Source organism: Hydra vulgaris, chromosome 09 (genome assembly GCF_038396675.1).
Source record: "Hydra vulgaris chromosome 09, alternate assembly HydraT2T_AEP".
NCBI classification, from domain to species: Eukaryota; Metazoa; Cnidaria; class Hydrozoa; order Anthoathecata; family Hydridae; genus Hydra; species Hydra vulgaris.
Genome location: NC_088928.1, coordinates 42,497,501 through 42,515,000, shown reverse-complemented (window position 1 = coordinate 42,515,000; position 17,500 = coordinate 42,497,501). Strand labels below are relative to the sequence as shown.

At 25.1% G+C, this 17,500-nt stretch overlaps 2 protein-coding genes across 6 annotated transcripts in view; both read left to right on the top strand.

The window, feature by feature from the left end:
• Window positions 1-938: 938 nt before the first annotated feature.
• LOC105846731 (UV-stimulated scaffold protein A) lies at window positions 939-5,748 on the top strand. Its single transcript, XM_065805780.1, has 4 exons — window positions 939-1,994; window positions 2,162-2,195; window positions 4,887-5,031; window positions 5,504-5,748. Exons 1-4 carry the CDS (start codon window positions 956-958, stop codon window positions 5,705-5,707), a joined length of 1,422 nt encoding a protein of 473 aa, XP_065661852.1. The 5' UTR covers window positions 939-955; the 3' UTR covers window positions 5,708-5,748.
• Window positions 5,749-5,925: 177 nt separating this feature from the next.
• The window catches only part of LOC100202062 (protrudin), a 32,082-nt gene continuing 20,507 nt past the window's right edge, over window positions 5,926-17,500 (top strand). For 4 of the 5 annotated variants that reach the window (XR_010640859.1, XM_065805783.1, XM_065805781.1 and 1 more), the window contains exons 1-7: window positions 5,926-6,114; window positions 8,993-9,060; window positions 10,173-10,309; window positions 10,379-10,437; window positions 12,441-12,500; window positions 14,989-15,024; window positions 16,946-17,058. Coding sequence is in view for 4 of the 5 variants with exons in the window: in XM_065805783.1 (XP_065661855.1) it covers window positions 5,966-6,114; window positions 8,993-9,060; window positions 10,173-10,309; window positions 10,379-10,437; window positions 12,441-12,500; window positions 14,989-15,024; window positions 16,946-17,058 (622 nt within the window). In the remaining variant the exon portion in view is untranslated. The remainder of the gene's footprint in view (window positions 6,115-8,992; window positions 9,061-10,172; window positions 10,310-10,378; window positions 10,438-12,440; window positions 12,501-14,988; window positions 15,025-16,945; window positions 17,059-17,500) is intronic. The other variant, XM_065805782.1, reaches the window with a different exon arrangement.

The window sequence follows — 17,500 nt, the reverse complement described above, 5'->3', positions numbered from 1 at the left end:
TTAAGTTTATATTCAATTTAGTATTACCAGCCATAGTAGCAACATAGTTACAATTTTAGTAGTATTTAAGGCAGCAGCAGAGGTTGCAATGTTGGTAGTGGTGGAGATAGTGGCAGGGGCTGCAATATTGATATCAGCATTATACATGTATAATTACATGGTTCAAAATAATTACAAAGTTAGTGTAAAATGGGTTTATTCCCATTTTGCCCCATTGAAACTATCCCTAAAGGTGTGGCACAATAAAATACATTACAATCAAAACAGGATTAATTTCATGTTAAATTAAAAGTTCTATTTATCAAAAATAAGATATTCAGATACAAAAAAAACTGTTATACAGAAATGTGGAGCCGTAAATACAATGGCTGAGAGTTTGAGGATTTGAGTTTGTCTTTTTTTTTCATTTTTGTCTACAAAACCGTCTGGATTAAATGTTTTGCTGAGTTTGCATAATCAGCAGCTTTTACATTCTTTTGATGTACATACTTTGAGTGACCATTAGGGAGAACATTCAGTGGAGTGTACATACATTGACTGATGGTGAGGGTTTAGGCAGGCATTTTGTTTGTTTTTGACTTTTATTCATGACTATATTATGTTCATTGCTAATTGCGCAGAATCGGAAAAAAGGCTGGTTACACAATGTAAATTCATGTAATTGTTGAACACAAGTTCAACAATTACATGAATATGGCATGACATGTTTTTTGTTAATTTTTTTATTTATCAGTTAAAACCATTATGTTGTGAAAATAGAATAAAAATTATGTTTTTTAAAATTTTTATAAATATTTCAACTTTAAAAACTTTTTATTATATCTCTATAGAAATATATAAAAATTTGTAATTAATAATTAAAATAAATTTGTAATAAATAAAAATATGTAACAATGGTATCAGAATATTAGTATTATTGCCTATTGCTATTGGTAATTTTATTTAGGTTTAAAATATGAATGAAATTGACATAAAAAATGAACTATTTGATGCCATTGAAGAAATAACAACCTCAGGTAAAATGCATCTTGACGAAACAAGTATAAAATTTATAAAATTTCATTGCAAACTATCAAGCAAAAACATTAAAATTGTATTTAAAATGTTGTTAAAACAGTTAGAAAAAGAACATTCTCAGATTCGCTATTCATGTGTCTTAATCGCAGATGAGTTGTTTTCTTGTTCGCATTTATTTCGATGTTTGTTATTAAACAATTTACGGAAGTTTTTTGCTTTAACTTTGGAAACTGAACCACGAATGTATCCTTTACCATTACCTGCTGGAGTTGCCAAAGAGTTAAAGTTGTTTACTCTGAATACTTTTTACAGTTGGTATAAAGGATTTTCTAATGAATACAGGCGACTTCAGCTAGGACTTGATTACTTGAAGAATGTTAGAGGCATTGATTTTTCTGATATATCTATTAGATCTTTAGAATCGAAACAAAAGGTTACACAAGAAAAAGAGACAGAAGAAAGAATTATGAAAACCAAACTTGATGTTTTAGACAAACAGTTATCTGATTCTTTTGAAAATATGATGTCAACTGTTAAACAATTGGAAGAGTGTTATACTCTTTTAATTCCAAACAATATTAGTTCAGAGAATATAGATGTGTGTGATATGGATTTATCCCAAACTAACTTTGTTGTTGGTAATATGAGAAATGAAACTGGTTTAGCTGTAAAATCTTATGCTATAGATATTGAACTAAATAATGTTCTTATTGTAAAAGAGGATTCATCTAATAAGGATATTATTAAATCAATGCAAGATTTGTATACAGAAAGTGTCAAACAAATTGTCCAAGTCAAAAGATGGCTAAATATCCTTACTAAATATGATTCATCTAATCATGAAAAAATAACCAAAATATTAAAATTAAAAAATCTGTTGTCTGCAGCACAAGACAAGTACCAAGAGTTAGATATTGTTGAAGAACTTGATGAGGAAAATGATTTTATTGATGTGCCAGAAAAGGAATTTGTTATAGGTACATTTTTTTTTTTTGGTTTTTTATATATTTTGCAAGCAAATACAACCCTCATTAATTTACTCTTACTTTCTAACATATCACATATTTTTTAACATAATAATTTGTTTTAATAATCAATACATAAATTACTATTAATTTTTTTTTTTTTTTTACAAATTTTTTAGAAGTTGAAAACACTGAAAACAAGCCTAGTGCTCAGTAAGTCTGATTAGATAATGTGTGTGTTTGTGTGTATTTCAAAATGTGTATGTTAATAAAATCAAACAAAAATAGGTCAGAATATATATTTTTTCATTCAGTATATAGTTTTTTGATAATAAAAAACTATATACTGAATCAAAAAAACAAAGATAAAAAATATGTCTTCATGTTACTTTGGAATGGAATTTTTCAATGGCATCCATGTGTTTAAGAAAGTATTTTGTTGGCAAATTTTAGCAAATTTTAGTCTCCGATGTATTTGGCCTGGGCGTTTGTAAATTATTTTTCAGAATGCATATACTAAGCCACCAATATGAATTTAACAGTTTTTTGAGAAGTAAAAACGCAAATGAAAAGCTTTTTATTATTCATTGCTTACATTAAATAAAACTTAAAATTGGAAAATGATATTTTGGGTGTAAAAAGATGATGATATTTTAGTTGTAAGAAGATGCTTCGCTTATGGATTTAAGATGTTCTATATATGAATATAAATTTGGCTATGGTACAGATCCTGATCAAAAATTTAAAAGTTTCTTACAGACTTTAAAGATAATGATTCTAGCAGAAAATTTGATTCTAACAGAAGATGCAAGCAAATCACAAAATGAAGGATGCTTCTAGAATTACACTGGGAAACAATTTGAAAACTTTTGCATAAGATAAAAAATACATAAAAAACATAATCAGCATAAAAAAGTCAACATTCTGTTGACTTTTTTATGTTGATTTTAACTAAAATTAGCACGCTGATTTTATTTTTTATTTACTGTTTACTCTACAGATAAAGAAATTTCCAGTGTTTTACTTATTTACATAGGCATATAAATATATCACTTTATTTCAGATCATGTCTGCTACTATTTCTTTACATTGTAAATGTATAAACAACCCTGACACCTTTTGCTATATTTGTAGTTGTTTCATGATTCTAAGTCAGAGGAAAAACATCATTTTTGTTTAGTGAAAACATCAGGATTTAACAAGAAAAATAAAACTAATGTCACATTCTGTTGAAATTCCAGTGCCAGGTTTTGAACAATTACCTCATGTAGAAGACCTGATCAGTGTTGAAGAATGCCATGACAACAATGATATAGATTTTGAAATTTTCAGCATTCAGGTCATAGGGGATTCAGTATAAATTGAATGATTTGGCACGTAGTTTGGGTCTCTGTAAAGAAAGATATTTTTATATAATGTGGCCACATATCATTAATAAGTTCTATATTTTTCATAGTTTTTAAAAAAAGGAGGATTTTTTGGTTAAAAAACTTGACATAGTGAAGAAAAACTAAAATCAGTATTAAATTCCCCACCAAAAAATTAGTTAAAAACAATTGTCAGACCTAAATCTGCAAAAATTTTGTTCCCCGGTGTTATTATCAAGTCATCTTCTAATGCAGTTTCATTTATATAATTTGAATGTAAGTGTAAAAAAAAAAGTTCAAAATGGTTGCACTTATGTGGTTATAAAAAGTTAGAAAAACTAAAAAATTCTCAATTAAAGTTGTACATTTCTTGTACAGTAGTTATTTACACTCTGTTATGTATTTAATTATTTATATTTTGTTATGTATTTAATCATTTATATTTGTCATATATAAATTTTTATATTTTATATATTTTGAGTTTTAATACAAATTTGTATCTATATAGAAAGCAAAAATATGTATATAGAGTGAAAATTCCTAGTGTTATTAGGTAAACCATGTAAAAATGTCCAATTTTTCTCAAATTTTCACTAGAATATCAAATTACTTAAATATTTTCAAAAAAATATTTAAGTAATTTTTTTTTTGAAACATTGTATTATTAAAAGTAAAGTATACTTTGTCCAGAAGCCATCTTTCAGAAGTCCACAAACTTTCTAATTAAAATAACAATAATGTTGAACTTTTCTCATTTTAGTTTCGGAATATCAAATAAATCATTTTTACTTGTTGGTTTTTCATCAGAAATTTGTCTATCAAGGTGTTCCCATAGATAATTGATCAGATATAGATTTTGTAAAGGCATTATATTAATTGAATTTTTATTTTGAGCTAAAAAATATTTTTCACATGGGTTGAAAAATATTTGGGTCGTGTGCTTTTGATTCTTTATAGAAATAAAAGATTTTTTTTTACCAAACGTCTTCCAAATAGACCTTAAACAATGCTTGATTGTGTCAACCCTACAATTCATTTTTTTTTTTCATTTCAACATTTAACAAGGCAGCATTTTTCAAGACGCAAGTTAAACTTATATCTTGTCTTTCAGATGTAATTCATAGCCACCCTGACTTTGGAGATACTAAATTGTTATTTCTTTCCTTATATCTTTTATATATCTGCAACTGTTGATTTTCCGATTGCAAATTGGGCAGTAATGTTTCTTCTAATCTGCCTTGCTCAATCAAATGTAGCATCGCTTCTTTGACAGTTAAACTTTCATTTTGTTTTAGCATTTTAACATTTATTCAAAAAAAGCCTATTTTTATTTTTAAAATATTTAAATTTTTATTTACTGTTAATTATAAATTAAATAAAAGCCTTATAAAGCATTCTAATTTTAATAGTTTAGTTCTGTCCAGATACTTTTGTTTGTGCATATTTTATTAATATTCATTAAGAAAAAAAAAATTAATATTCTATATAATGTATTCTACTACATGTTAGTGTCTAAAAAATATTAAATTAAATTTAGTTGTGAACAAAAGAGAACTTGTGGTTTTATGCTAAGTAATGGAAAGCAATGCTCAAGAACAGATAACATAAAATGTCCTTTTCATGGAAAAATTATAGAAAGAGATCTGATGGGAATACCTATAAATGAAAAGGATAAGATTGAGGTAATTTTAGGTTGTTTTTTTTTTTTTTTTTTGTGTATGTGTGTTTTTTTTTGATGATGAACTGATTGGCTAATCATACACTAATCAGTTTATTGTCAGAGGTGTAACATTAGCCAATCAGTTCATTGAGCAGAAACTAGAAGTTCAAAAGCTTATTCTATTCAAAAGATCTAGAGCTTATAGTTATATAATTAATAATAGTAAACATTCTGTGATACATAACAATTATTTGTGTATAGTGTAAAATGATAGTTGTTATTTTAAAGCTTTTTAAATTTTATATAAATATTTCTTATAATTATTTTCTATTTTCTTATAAGACATTTAAATAAGTTCAATTTTTTTCCCGCTATTTTTTGTGGTAACTAGTTCCGTTTGTTTAACTATAAACAAAAACATTTGTTTTTGATATTTATGTTTAGTATTTTAATTGAGTATACTTTGATTTTAGTTGCTATGTAAAATTTTATAGGAGTTAAAGAAGAAACAACGATATGAGGCACATCAGCACAAGATCATTGAAAAAGAAATTGATGCGGCTCTGGGAATGAATCTTTCGAAACAAAAAAAGAAAAAAAAACTGAACGATGCAGACAAACGAAAAGCGAGATATTCTCGTTTGATTAAAATAAAAACAAATTTATTAAAAACAAAGTCAAAATTTTGTAATAAATAATTTTTAAATATTAGATAGCATTTCTAAAGTATAAGGAAAAATTAAAATTGTTTTATTTAGTTTAAAATAGTAGATTTATATTGTTAGCTATCATATTTATATAAGATTGTTAGCTACCATTGATATATATTAAGTTAGCAGTGATGTTAATTAAATATATATCGCTTAACATGTTAACTTGCATAAATTTTTAATCTTTTCAATGATATTTTAAAGATTTTAAATAGCATTAATAGTTTAAAAAAATGTTATAGTAAAATGTCTGTTCTTATAAATGATGGTGAAACCATTGATGACAATGACATGCAAAAATGTGATGTTGGCCAGCTAATTCTACATGTTGAAAAGATTAAAAACCGAGTTCAGATAATCAGCAAGATGGCCAGCTATATAAAATCAATTATACAGTAAGTTTTATCATTTTATAAGAATTAAAAAAATAGTGCAAAATCTGCAAAATTTTCACTCAATTACACTTAAAGGTTTTTTTTAAAAAAAAAATTTTATAGCGTAGTTTAATGTATGATGGTAAAAATTCAATTACAAATATAAAAATATGTAAAAAAAAGCTTTGAAAAATGATTTACTTGTTGTTTTTTTGTACAAGTATTTTTGCTGCATTAAAATGTATATAAATATGAATTTTCTAATATTTAGTAAAAAAATAATTTTTCCTCCTTTCTTTAATTTTTAGTTTAATTTCAAATGATACTGTGACACTAAACAATCATAGGCAACATAAAAAAGAGAAACTTAGTTACAGTCTTTTAAGAAAAGTCTGTAACTAAGTAAAGTCTATAGCTTTAAAGGGATCCCAAACCTTTGAGATATGTTGTGTTCAAAATAAAGAGAATGATTTAAAAAAAAAATATTTAGGCTAAATTTTTTTGATTAAAATAAAAGAATAAATGCATACCAAGAAAAATTAACTTTTTTATTTTAGTCAAAGCTTGCCTTTTGCATTTTGTTGTAGGCCAAGTAATCTTTATAATATACACTGCAATCTACATAATAAATTTGTCAAGTGCGTTTTATTCTTATGAGTTTTAGTATATGTCGTCATTGATTTTTTTTGTTTGTTTAGATAATCGATCTTTTAGATCAATCTTGTAACAAAAACAATTTTAAAACTTTAAAAAAAAAAATTTTTTTTCTAATATAGCTTTTGAAAAAAAATGTTAAAAAGCTGAAACACTGATGAACATTTATTTTATTTATCAAGTTTACTGAAATTAAAAAAAAAAAATTGAAATTATAAAAGAATTTAAACTGTAAAATGTATACATAAGTACTTAAATACTGAGTTGTTAATTGAATTGTTTATATTAAGTTCCATTAAGTATTAGTCAATAATTGATAAGGGTACCAACATGGTTAGACCAATACATCATTGCTTATTTTGAATTGAAATATTGGTAGACTAATGCAACATTTTTTAAAAACTGTTAGAACTTGGGGCTTCTATTACCGGAAAGTTATATTGTCAAACAGTTCAATTGTAGCGGCCAACAGATTAAAACGAACCAAGTAAAAATTTTATTATATTCTCAGCAAATGATGTATCAACATGTAAGTAATGCAACATTTTTTACAAATAACTTAGACCTAGTTTATAGTGCTTTAGGTTTATTTTATATTTATTCCAACAAAGCATTTTGGTTATTGCATCTTTTTCTACTTGACAATTCCAAACAAACGAGTACTGTTTGTATTAGTATGGTAATTTAGCTTGGAGAAAGAAAAATATAAAATGCTTTTAAGTGGTGAATATAAGTTTGAAAACTATTTCAAAATAAGTATATTAATTCTGGTGTCAATTGGAATAAGGAAGCATGTTACATTTAATTGTGTTATGTTTTTATGAGAGAAAGCTCATTATATTTTCATAAGGGGAAGTTACAATGCTTAAAATATGTACTCTGCATGAGTTGTGCATTAAAAGTGTGTTTTTTATACAATTGTGTTTAGAAGCATGTTCCAAATTTATGCAATGTTACAAACAATTTTTGTTTCTCCTGACGTTTTTGTAAATTTGAAACATACTTTCTTCTGCCAAAACATGACAGAATTCATGGAACAAAAAATGAACTTTGAGGTGTTGATAGTAAATGAAATATTTTAAGTATATTATCAATTTACGCCAAAGTTATAGATCAATTATAATATATTTAAAGATTATTTCTTGCGCTCATAAATCTTTTCAGATTCATAAAATTAAAAGAGTTTTTACATGTCAAAAAATCATTATGCCTTAATTTATGCTCAAAAAACAATACTTAGGTTGAAGCTAGAATCAGCTACAAAGCAATATTCAAAGGCTTGAAAAGTCAAGTCTATAAAGCTAAGCATTGAAAAGGATCTGCTAATTTGTCCAAACTTACTGTCATTTATCACAGTACAAGACAATTGGTTAACATCATCTTTAATAGTGTCTCAAGTGCTTGAAATTACTCAAGGCTGAATAATTTTTAAATTTTTTTGATTATCATTAGTTTTATTTAAAAACTTGAATATTAATATAAACTTAAATATAAAGTAGCCATAGTGCAATGGTTTGGGCGTTTGCTTTAGGAGCAAGAGATCAAGGGTTTGGAGCGAATTCTGGGCATATTTAGTGCCATCAGTGAGGAGGCTTGAACTTCCTAGTTACTTCCTAGCTCTTCCGGGGTGCTCTGTGACAAGACTATTAGGTCTTGTTACAGCACCCTGAAAAAAAATTTGAGAAAGGCAATTCATATTTGAGAAGTTTCATTAATATTATGGGTTTTGTTATGTAAAAGTCAGACAACAATATCTCATTTCAACATTCAACATGTGCTAAACTAAATAATAACATATTACAGTTTTCATATTACACTTGTGCTATAGAATCATGACAAAATTTACATATTTTAAATGAAAGGAAGTGCTCAAGATTTTTTATATTAGAGAAACAGCTTAAAAAGGAAAGCTAAAGTGATGATGATAAAAATGGTTAATATAAATATTAAAAATATTATGATTATATATAATTTTTTTGATAAAAAAAAAAAATTTAATACTGGTGTAGAAAACCATGGAAACTTTGCTATTAACCACTAACATAATTAAATATAATATTCTTTTTTTGTATCCGGGTTTCAGATTACTGATATATATTTCTATTGGTGATTGTGAAGAAATACTAGTTAAATAGAAACATTTTGAACATGTATTGAAAATGAATGAGCATGAATGAATCTATCTGAATGAATGAATCTAAAATATTTATGCAGTAAGTTGTAAAAAAAGAATTTAACTTTTTAGATGGAAAAGACCAATGGTTACAATGTTTTGGATGTCAGTATTTTGCATCGCTATTTTACTTAATCCGAGTAAGTTGTTTTTTTTATAATTTATAAATATAAATATTTTTATAATTTATAAATATGTCTTCTGAAAAAATATATGAAAGTAAAAATAAATTTATTTATTTTTACTTTTATATATAAAAAAAAAAAAAGTTATTATACAATGTATCTTAACAATTTATATTTAATATTTTTAAATTTATCTTGATAAGTTAAATTTAATTTTATTATGGGTTGTTGTTTCTTATACCTAATTTATCATACAAAATGTTCTTGAGTTTAAAAATAAATAAACTAAACACATACAAAAATGATCCAGGATATCACAAGGTCAAGTAAAACCAGGATATTATATGATCCTAATAAATTGATTCCGGTTTTTTATTTTAGATATTTATTTTTATGTTATTTTTTTTTAACAAAATTTAATTTTTTAATTTTGAATGGTATTATTTAAGTGTTTTGTTTATTTGAGGTTTTGTTATAAGACATTCAGGTCTATAATAGAAGCTTTAATCTTGTAATGCCCTCAATTAACTATATACTTAATTGTATGGTAAAGGAATTGTATAGAGAGACAAGATTATGTTGGTTAGCAAAATCTAAACTATATGGATCATATAAAAAATCATTAGGGTTGATTGGCACCTTTTTTAAAAGTATCAGTTAACCTTTTTTTTTTGTTGTTGGTTTACACTGATTCTCAAAGTATAAATTAATTACTATAATTCAATTCTTTTAAAATCAATTTTTTTTAAAATGATTTTTAGATTAATTTTAAAGTTTATTTTACTTTGATATATATGAAGAAAATTTTTGACGCTATATATTAATGTCATGTTTGTATATTTGTTACAATAACTGAAAAAACATTGCACAGTTAACATAAAAACAACTACATTACATAATGAACATATATGGAGCTACATAAAAACACTGGCTAATAATTTTCATGAAAGAATTTTTTTATTATTTTATCATAACTGTAATACAATTAATTATTGTTATTTAACATTTATTAGTATTTTGTAATTATTTTATGTAGAGAATATTTTTTTCTTATAATTTTAGTTAATATAAATTCAATTATTCTAAGTAGTATTCATTAGTAATGGTAATTTTAATAAATTTTTTAGTATATTTATTCATTGCATTCATTATTCCAATTCCACCTTTTATGCTGGTTGAGCTGCTTCGATCAGTTGGCAAAAAACCAGTACCTGAAAGAAGGTATCAAGATCTATTTGAAAGAAAAGACAACTATTATCATCAGGTATTTTAACAAAATAAAATGTCTTAGTTTATATTTTTCTGAGAAGTTAATCAGTTTCTGGATATTTAGATATTGAAGTATGAAGAGCAAGTAAAAAGGAAAGAGCGCTTGAATAAATATGTAGAAACGTAAATTTTTATTTATACATTATGTGCATATTAGGGGGTACAAAATAAAAAATAATTTTATGATTCTCAAATGAGCATGTTATAAAATGATGAACTTTTGTATTTTGAAAATAATGACAATAAATCCACAGTATATCCATTTTTAAAAACTCACACACATTAAAGTGATGTATGTGACATTTGGTTTGATGAACATTTGTTCTATTTTACACTTTTATTTATGTTAAATAATATGGCTGTAATGGCTGTGACTGTGGCAAAAAATTGGCAAATAATAAACCAATGCATTAGTTCAGTATCAGACTGTAAAAATGTGAAAGGATGAAAATTTCAGATGAGTGTTTTGGGCTAATGAAAATTTTCAAATAATAGATGAAAGATCAATGCCAAGGATAATAGAAAAATTATGTTTCATTAGATATAACAAAAGGTGATGGTTGTTAGCAGTATTCTGATGATAAAAATCTCTATTTAAAGCACTTTTAGACATCTGTAGAGTGGGATATGCTACAATGAAGTTTGATGATCCTAGAAAATTCTTCTTTTAAAGAAAGTTAAAGTTTGAACTGCTCCATCGATGGCTTTAATTTCACTTCTAAAAGAACACAGTGAAAAACATGAAAGTAGTAATGAGTAAGTTTGTTGCTTGAGCAAAGCTGAGTAAACAAAATGCTGTGACAGTGTGTCAACAGTTTCACATAGTCATCAAACTTTGTAATGAATATAAAATTAGAGAATCTATAATAATGATTGTGATGACACTACAAATGGTAATACTGGGAAAACAAAAAATGTAATACAGAGATTAATGATATATTTTCAAAGTGTCTTTATTTAGGTTCTCAACACCATATATTAGATCGAATATAAAAGTTATGTCTGGATGATTTTTTTCAGAGGTAATACCAACTCACCTGATATTGAAGCAATACATAGTAAATGTGGCTAATTAAAAACTTTGACAAAAATGGTATAAAATGGAAGGAGAATGAACTGAAATAGAGAGATAAAATGCAGTTTCTAACATACCTCATTAACATAGTGAAATATTTATGGAATGAAAAGAAATTTCCAAATTAATTTTTAAAGTTAACTAAATATTAGCTGAGCTGAACTCCCGGACAGTTTAAATATTACTTGCTAACATACTAATTCCTTCAGATAGAAAACAAATTGAGATGACTGTTAAGCTTATTGATGGAAAATGGGCAGGTATCTGGTTTTTAAATTAAATGATTAACCCTCAAAATGGTAAATATTTGAAGTATGTCATTAAAGATCATTTAAAGGGTATTAATACATTTAAAAAGTTTTGGGATGATATTCCTTAATTTTTAAATATACTTCTTTTTGTCAAACAAGCAGTAAAAGTTTTAGTGGATATCAACAGTCTTTGCAAATTTGAGGAAACTTGGAAATATATTTTAACAAATCATTATTAAACCAAATGTTTTTACTTTGTCAATATAGTTTTTTGATCATTTTGTTGCTGTGTTGATTTGATCAATATATCTTTAATTAGGTGACAGATATTACTAATTTAAATATAACTTGATATAAGACAAAGCAGAAATTACTTTACATTAAATTACTAATAAAGAATCTTTAGGCATATTTGTCATGTAAATAATACTGACCCACAGCAAAACCATTTCTTATGTGTCAGTGTTATTCACATCACAAATATGCTTGTGTTATTTACACAACAAATATGCTAGTGTTATTATGTAAGTAACGCTGATCCATAAGAAAGCCATTTCTTGTAAGTCAGTGTTATTTAAATAACAAGTATGCTTGTGTTATTCACATAACAAATGGTTTTCTTGTGGGTAAGTGTGTAAGTTTTTTTTTAAAAAAAATGATAATGACACTGAATTCTGGTAATTATATACAAAACTCATTAGAATACAACATGCTTATTTTTGTAAAAAAAGGTGTACTTTTTAACTATATATATTTAAAAATTAAAAAATACAATATGATAATTAGAAAACCTTTTTTAGATTAATGTTGCTGCAAAACATATTCAAGGATATTAATCTCTTTTTTGACAGTATAGAGTCGTAAGTCATTTACAAATTGTTAAAAATTTTTATCTTGTAACTAATAATGACATGACAAATATGTAAAATAAAGTTTTATATGAAATAACCTAAATGACTACATTTAAATGACATTAAAAAAAATTTTCAATGTCACTTGCAAAGAATTTTCTAAAGCTGCTTTGAGCCTTTCTGCTCAAATCAGCTACCTCTTCCAGGCTCATAGCAAAAAATTTTGGAACACACATAGCGGCTGTTTTCATTTCAAACAACTTTCGTTCATCCTTTGTTGTAGCACTGCTACCACCATCATTACTCCATATTTACGATTTTTGTTAAGTGGTTCGGTTACATCATTCACCAAAATACTTTTATGTTCATGTGATCCCTAAAATTATTTCTTTTAACTGTTTTTGTTCTTTTGACAAATGTTTCTGCACCTTTATTTTAAAATTTAATAATAATCTACCTATAAAAACATATTATGTTATTATATATCAAAGATAAAATAAATAAAGTATCAAATTTACTAATTTGTGCAACACTTTATATTCCAAACTTCCCTTATTTTTTTCTGTTCTTTATAAAACTACATATTTTGCTCCAAAGTTTTAAATTTTCTGCAATATAACTCGTAGATGTTTTTTGTATCGCAGTAACAACTTTGTTCATGCTTTTTCATCAGTATTTTTTATTACAAGTAGCTTGCTCCTTAACTGGCTTGATGTTATTTTTTCAAAAATTCACTGAAATTAGGAGTCTACTTTTTCTATTTTTTCCATGGAAGTTTTGTGAAATATTAATTTTTAACTTACACCTGTGCCATAAAATTTATTAGATTTATTTAGCAATAATCAATTAGTAAGTTTGATAAGATAATTAGTATTTGGTACCAAATTAAAGCTCTATCTTCCTCTATTTTTTGATTAGATAACAGAGTTCAAGATGAAAGACTATTCAAAAGTTACAGTTTATAGATATATGAATGTTTACGATCAAAATAAACCGAAACAAAAAGCTGGAAGTAGATGAAGACCTACTTTTAATACACAAAGCAAATGCATCAAATTAAATAAAATGTTTAACCATTTAGAGGTGTGTCACTTTCAAAGACTGCTAGATTTCTTGGTTGTAACAAAAGCACCATCAAACGAATCTTAAAATGTTTTTCAAAAGCCTATTTTTTGTTATAAAAAAAAAGACCAGGCAGAACATCTGAACAGAGGCTTAGGGGCAATGGAAAATGTGGTCAACTTTGTTCAAAATATGGTGACTATGAATTTATTATTGAGGATAAGTCTTACTTTATTTGGTCAAGTAGCACAAGGGCTAGTAATAATACATACTATTTAAATGTTCAAAATTTGACACCAGACATAGTTAAGTAAAATTATATGCATTGTATGGATGTATGGATGGCATCCCCACCATCCATACAAGTAATTTTACTTAACCCATATAATACTCATCCCACAAAGGGGCACATCAACTTATTGTTTTTTCTGACCAAGCGATAAACCAAGAGGTCTATTTAAAAGAGTGTTTATAAATTTATTATTGTGCCAGTATACTTGACCTAAATGCTGTACAAAAGCTGGCACAAGGTACCAATACCAGACTTGACCAAGTCAAGTCTGGTATTTTTTTATTCCATGTACATACCAAAAATCTTTTTTTTATCATGTTTATATAAGTTTTTATTAAAGTTTAAAGTCAGCCTCAAATTTTATGGTACAGGTGTTATTTACATTCAAGCAGAGAGATCTTTCAATTCATTCTCAAACAGATAGGTCTTTTTTAAATTTAAGTTGAACTGATGCAAAAAGCATCACACCAATGCTCTTGACAGAGACAATCGCTTTTCATTTTTGACTTTTCTTTCAATTTCAAAACGGAAAATTAACTTCTTGTTTGTTCTACCTTTATTTTGAATTTAGTTTGACCTTAACAATCAAATCAAGATTAATTTTAAAAAAGTAATATTCTCACCACAACAGAAAAATTTGTATACCTGTATATATGACTTAACTGGTAGTTAGGTCATATATACATATATATATATATATATATATATATATATATATATATATATATATATATATATATATATATATATACATATACATATACATATACATATACATGTATATGTATATATATATTTACCTGTATATATGACCTACATAAGATATTCAGGTAAATATATATATACATAAATATTTACCTGTATACATATATACATATATCCACATATATACAGGTACATTTATATATATATATATATATATATATATATATATATAATATATATATATATATATATATATATATGTATATATATATGTATATATATATGTATATATATATGTATATATATATATATATATATATTTTATATATATATATATATATATATATATATATACACGCACGCACATCTAAAGAGAGAGATTTAAAAATTTTGATTAAATGTAGTATTATATTAATTCAATTATTTTCTTTTATTTAGAATATTGAAATGGAAGCATCGAAAAGTTTCTTTTTTGTATGTTATTTATTTTTCAGAATTTTTTTATATAGACATGAGAAAGTTTAGAGGATTTTAGTAATAATCTTTAATTGAGTTAATTTGAAGGTTTAAAAAGTTCTTTTTATTACTGTGTAATAAAAAAAGAGACTTTTGCAAAAATTTTTCATCACTGTGACTATGATTGCATAAAGCACATTCTGAATATACATAAACCACATTTTTAAAAGCACACTCTGAAAATGAAAATAACATCTTCAGTTTACTATTGGACAGATGTTTAAATTTTCTCAAAAAAGTAGAATTCAAAAAAATGAGAAAAGAAGTTTTGTTAGTGTAACTTAAGTTAAACAAGATAAAAAAAGTCACATTTTTTTCAAAATTTTTTTTTTTTAATTTTAAACTTATTTTTAAATATTTGGTAAGCATTAAGTCTTCTGTTTTTTCATTTCAAATAAACATTTCAATTTTTAATTTTTGTAACACGAGTTAAAGCTGTGTAAATTTATTAATAGTTTACTTAATGTGTGAATTCATTAAATGTTTTGATTTTGATGCTGACCAAAAAGATTTTTAATTACTTTAATACTTAATTTTTGTGGTTGTTCACAAGAATTTGTTTCATCACAATTAATAAATGCGATAGTGATGTAAATGCAGTTATGGTGAAGTGGTAAAGCACTTGCTACATAAATGAGCAGTTCCAAGTTCAATCCCCATTGCATCCCTGGTAATATTGCGCTCTATATGTTTCTTTTTAATTAGGTTTGAGAGGAGGTTGTAACAAAAATTAAAAAAAAACAAAAGTACCCTGCTCAACTGTTTTGGCCCCCTCGGCCTTGGTGAGGTGAATATATTGAGAAAAAAAAGTTCCCAAGAGTTTTTTTTTCAATCACTGATCACTTATTCAGTGATAGAAAAAAATCTCTCAGAATATCTATGTTTTTGTATTTTAATATTAAAAAGAATATTATAAGGATAAGTTTAAATACTATAAACAGATGTTTTAACTTAATTTAGTTATTAAAAAACTTATCTAAGATGTTAACTTTAAAAAGTTATTTTGTGGCTTTTTTTTTGTGTAACAAAGTAATCAGCAATTTTGGTCATAAGTTCTAAGTTAGGTCATAAATTAAAAGAATGCAATCATTAATTTATGTTTTAAACTTCATTTGTCTATTTCACTAAATAATCAGTAGTTTTAAGGGGAATTTTCTCATTTTTTGAGTAAAAAATAAAATGTTTACTAAAAAAGAAGTAAAGTTAGGAATAAGCAACCTAATCTTTAAGTTTTAAATTGCTAAACAGATTTCTGACTTTGCACATCGTGTTTTAATATGGTACATATACTCAAAGTGGTTAATCGTGTTTTAATATGGTACATATACTCAAAGTGGTTAATAAGTTTGACATAATTTGTAATTTTGATTTATATTTTTTAAAAGTAACACAGCTTATGTTTATTATAAGTAACACAGCTTATGTTTATTATAAGTAACACAGCTTATGTTTATTATAAGTAACACAGCTTTTGTTTATTATAAGTAACACAATTTATAATTCTAACATATAATACAATCAAAATTGTGCATTGCAGAATTTGACAGTATATGATCAACACCAATCTTGTTTCTTTACTTTCTCTAATGTTCATAAGCATTTGTTTTTAAGTAGAGACTTTAGTGAAACAAGGCAGTTGTTATTTTTGCATAGATTTGAATTTTAGAATTGTTAAAATCAATACAATCTAAATCCATAACTTTATTTGTATTATGATGTGTAAGTTAGACGTTATTTATAAGAAAGTAAATTTACAATAATTTTTATAATAATGATAATAATATATATATATATATATAATTTTTATTATTATTATTACCTATATAATATTTTTATATTATGTACACATTAATTTTAATTGAATTTTAAAAAAATTTAGGTTAATGACAATGGTTGTTCTTGTTGAGTTTTCATTATATTTCTTTGATATTCGATTTTTGCTAATATTTATGGTGTTAGTGATTTTCTTTGTAAACAAATATTTATATAGAGGTATTATTTTTTTTATTTATTTAACTTCAAAGCTTTCGTTTGTTGCATTTTTAAAAAAAATATCAAAGTAACTTTAAAGAAAAAAAAGTTGATTCATATATTTTAGACAAGTAATTTAAATTTAATAATAAATCTTTTAAAAATTTTTAATAAATGAATAAAAAATTGTAGACTTTGTGCTTTATTTCCATCAGTAAAAAAGGATCTGACAGTCTTAGAACTGCTTTTAAATTTATTTTCTTTCAAATACTTTTTTATTAAGAATTTTATTAAACCCATAACTGTTGCTTAAATTTAAATTTGTGGCATAGATTTAAAACTGTGAAGTAGATTTAAAAATTACATTCTCTATTGCAACAAAATAGTTTGCTATTTTTTTTTAATTATTTGTAAAACTGTCAAACAAAGTTTAGATTTGAAATCAGCATTAAAAAATACATAA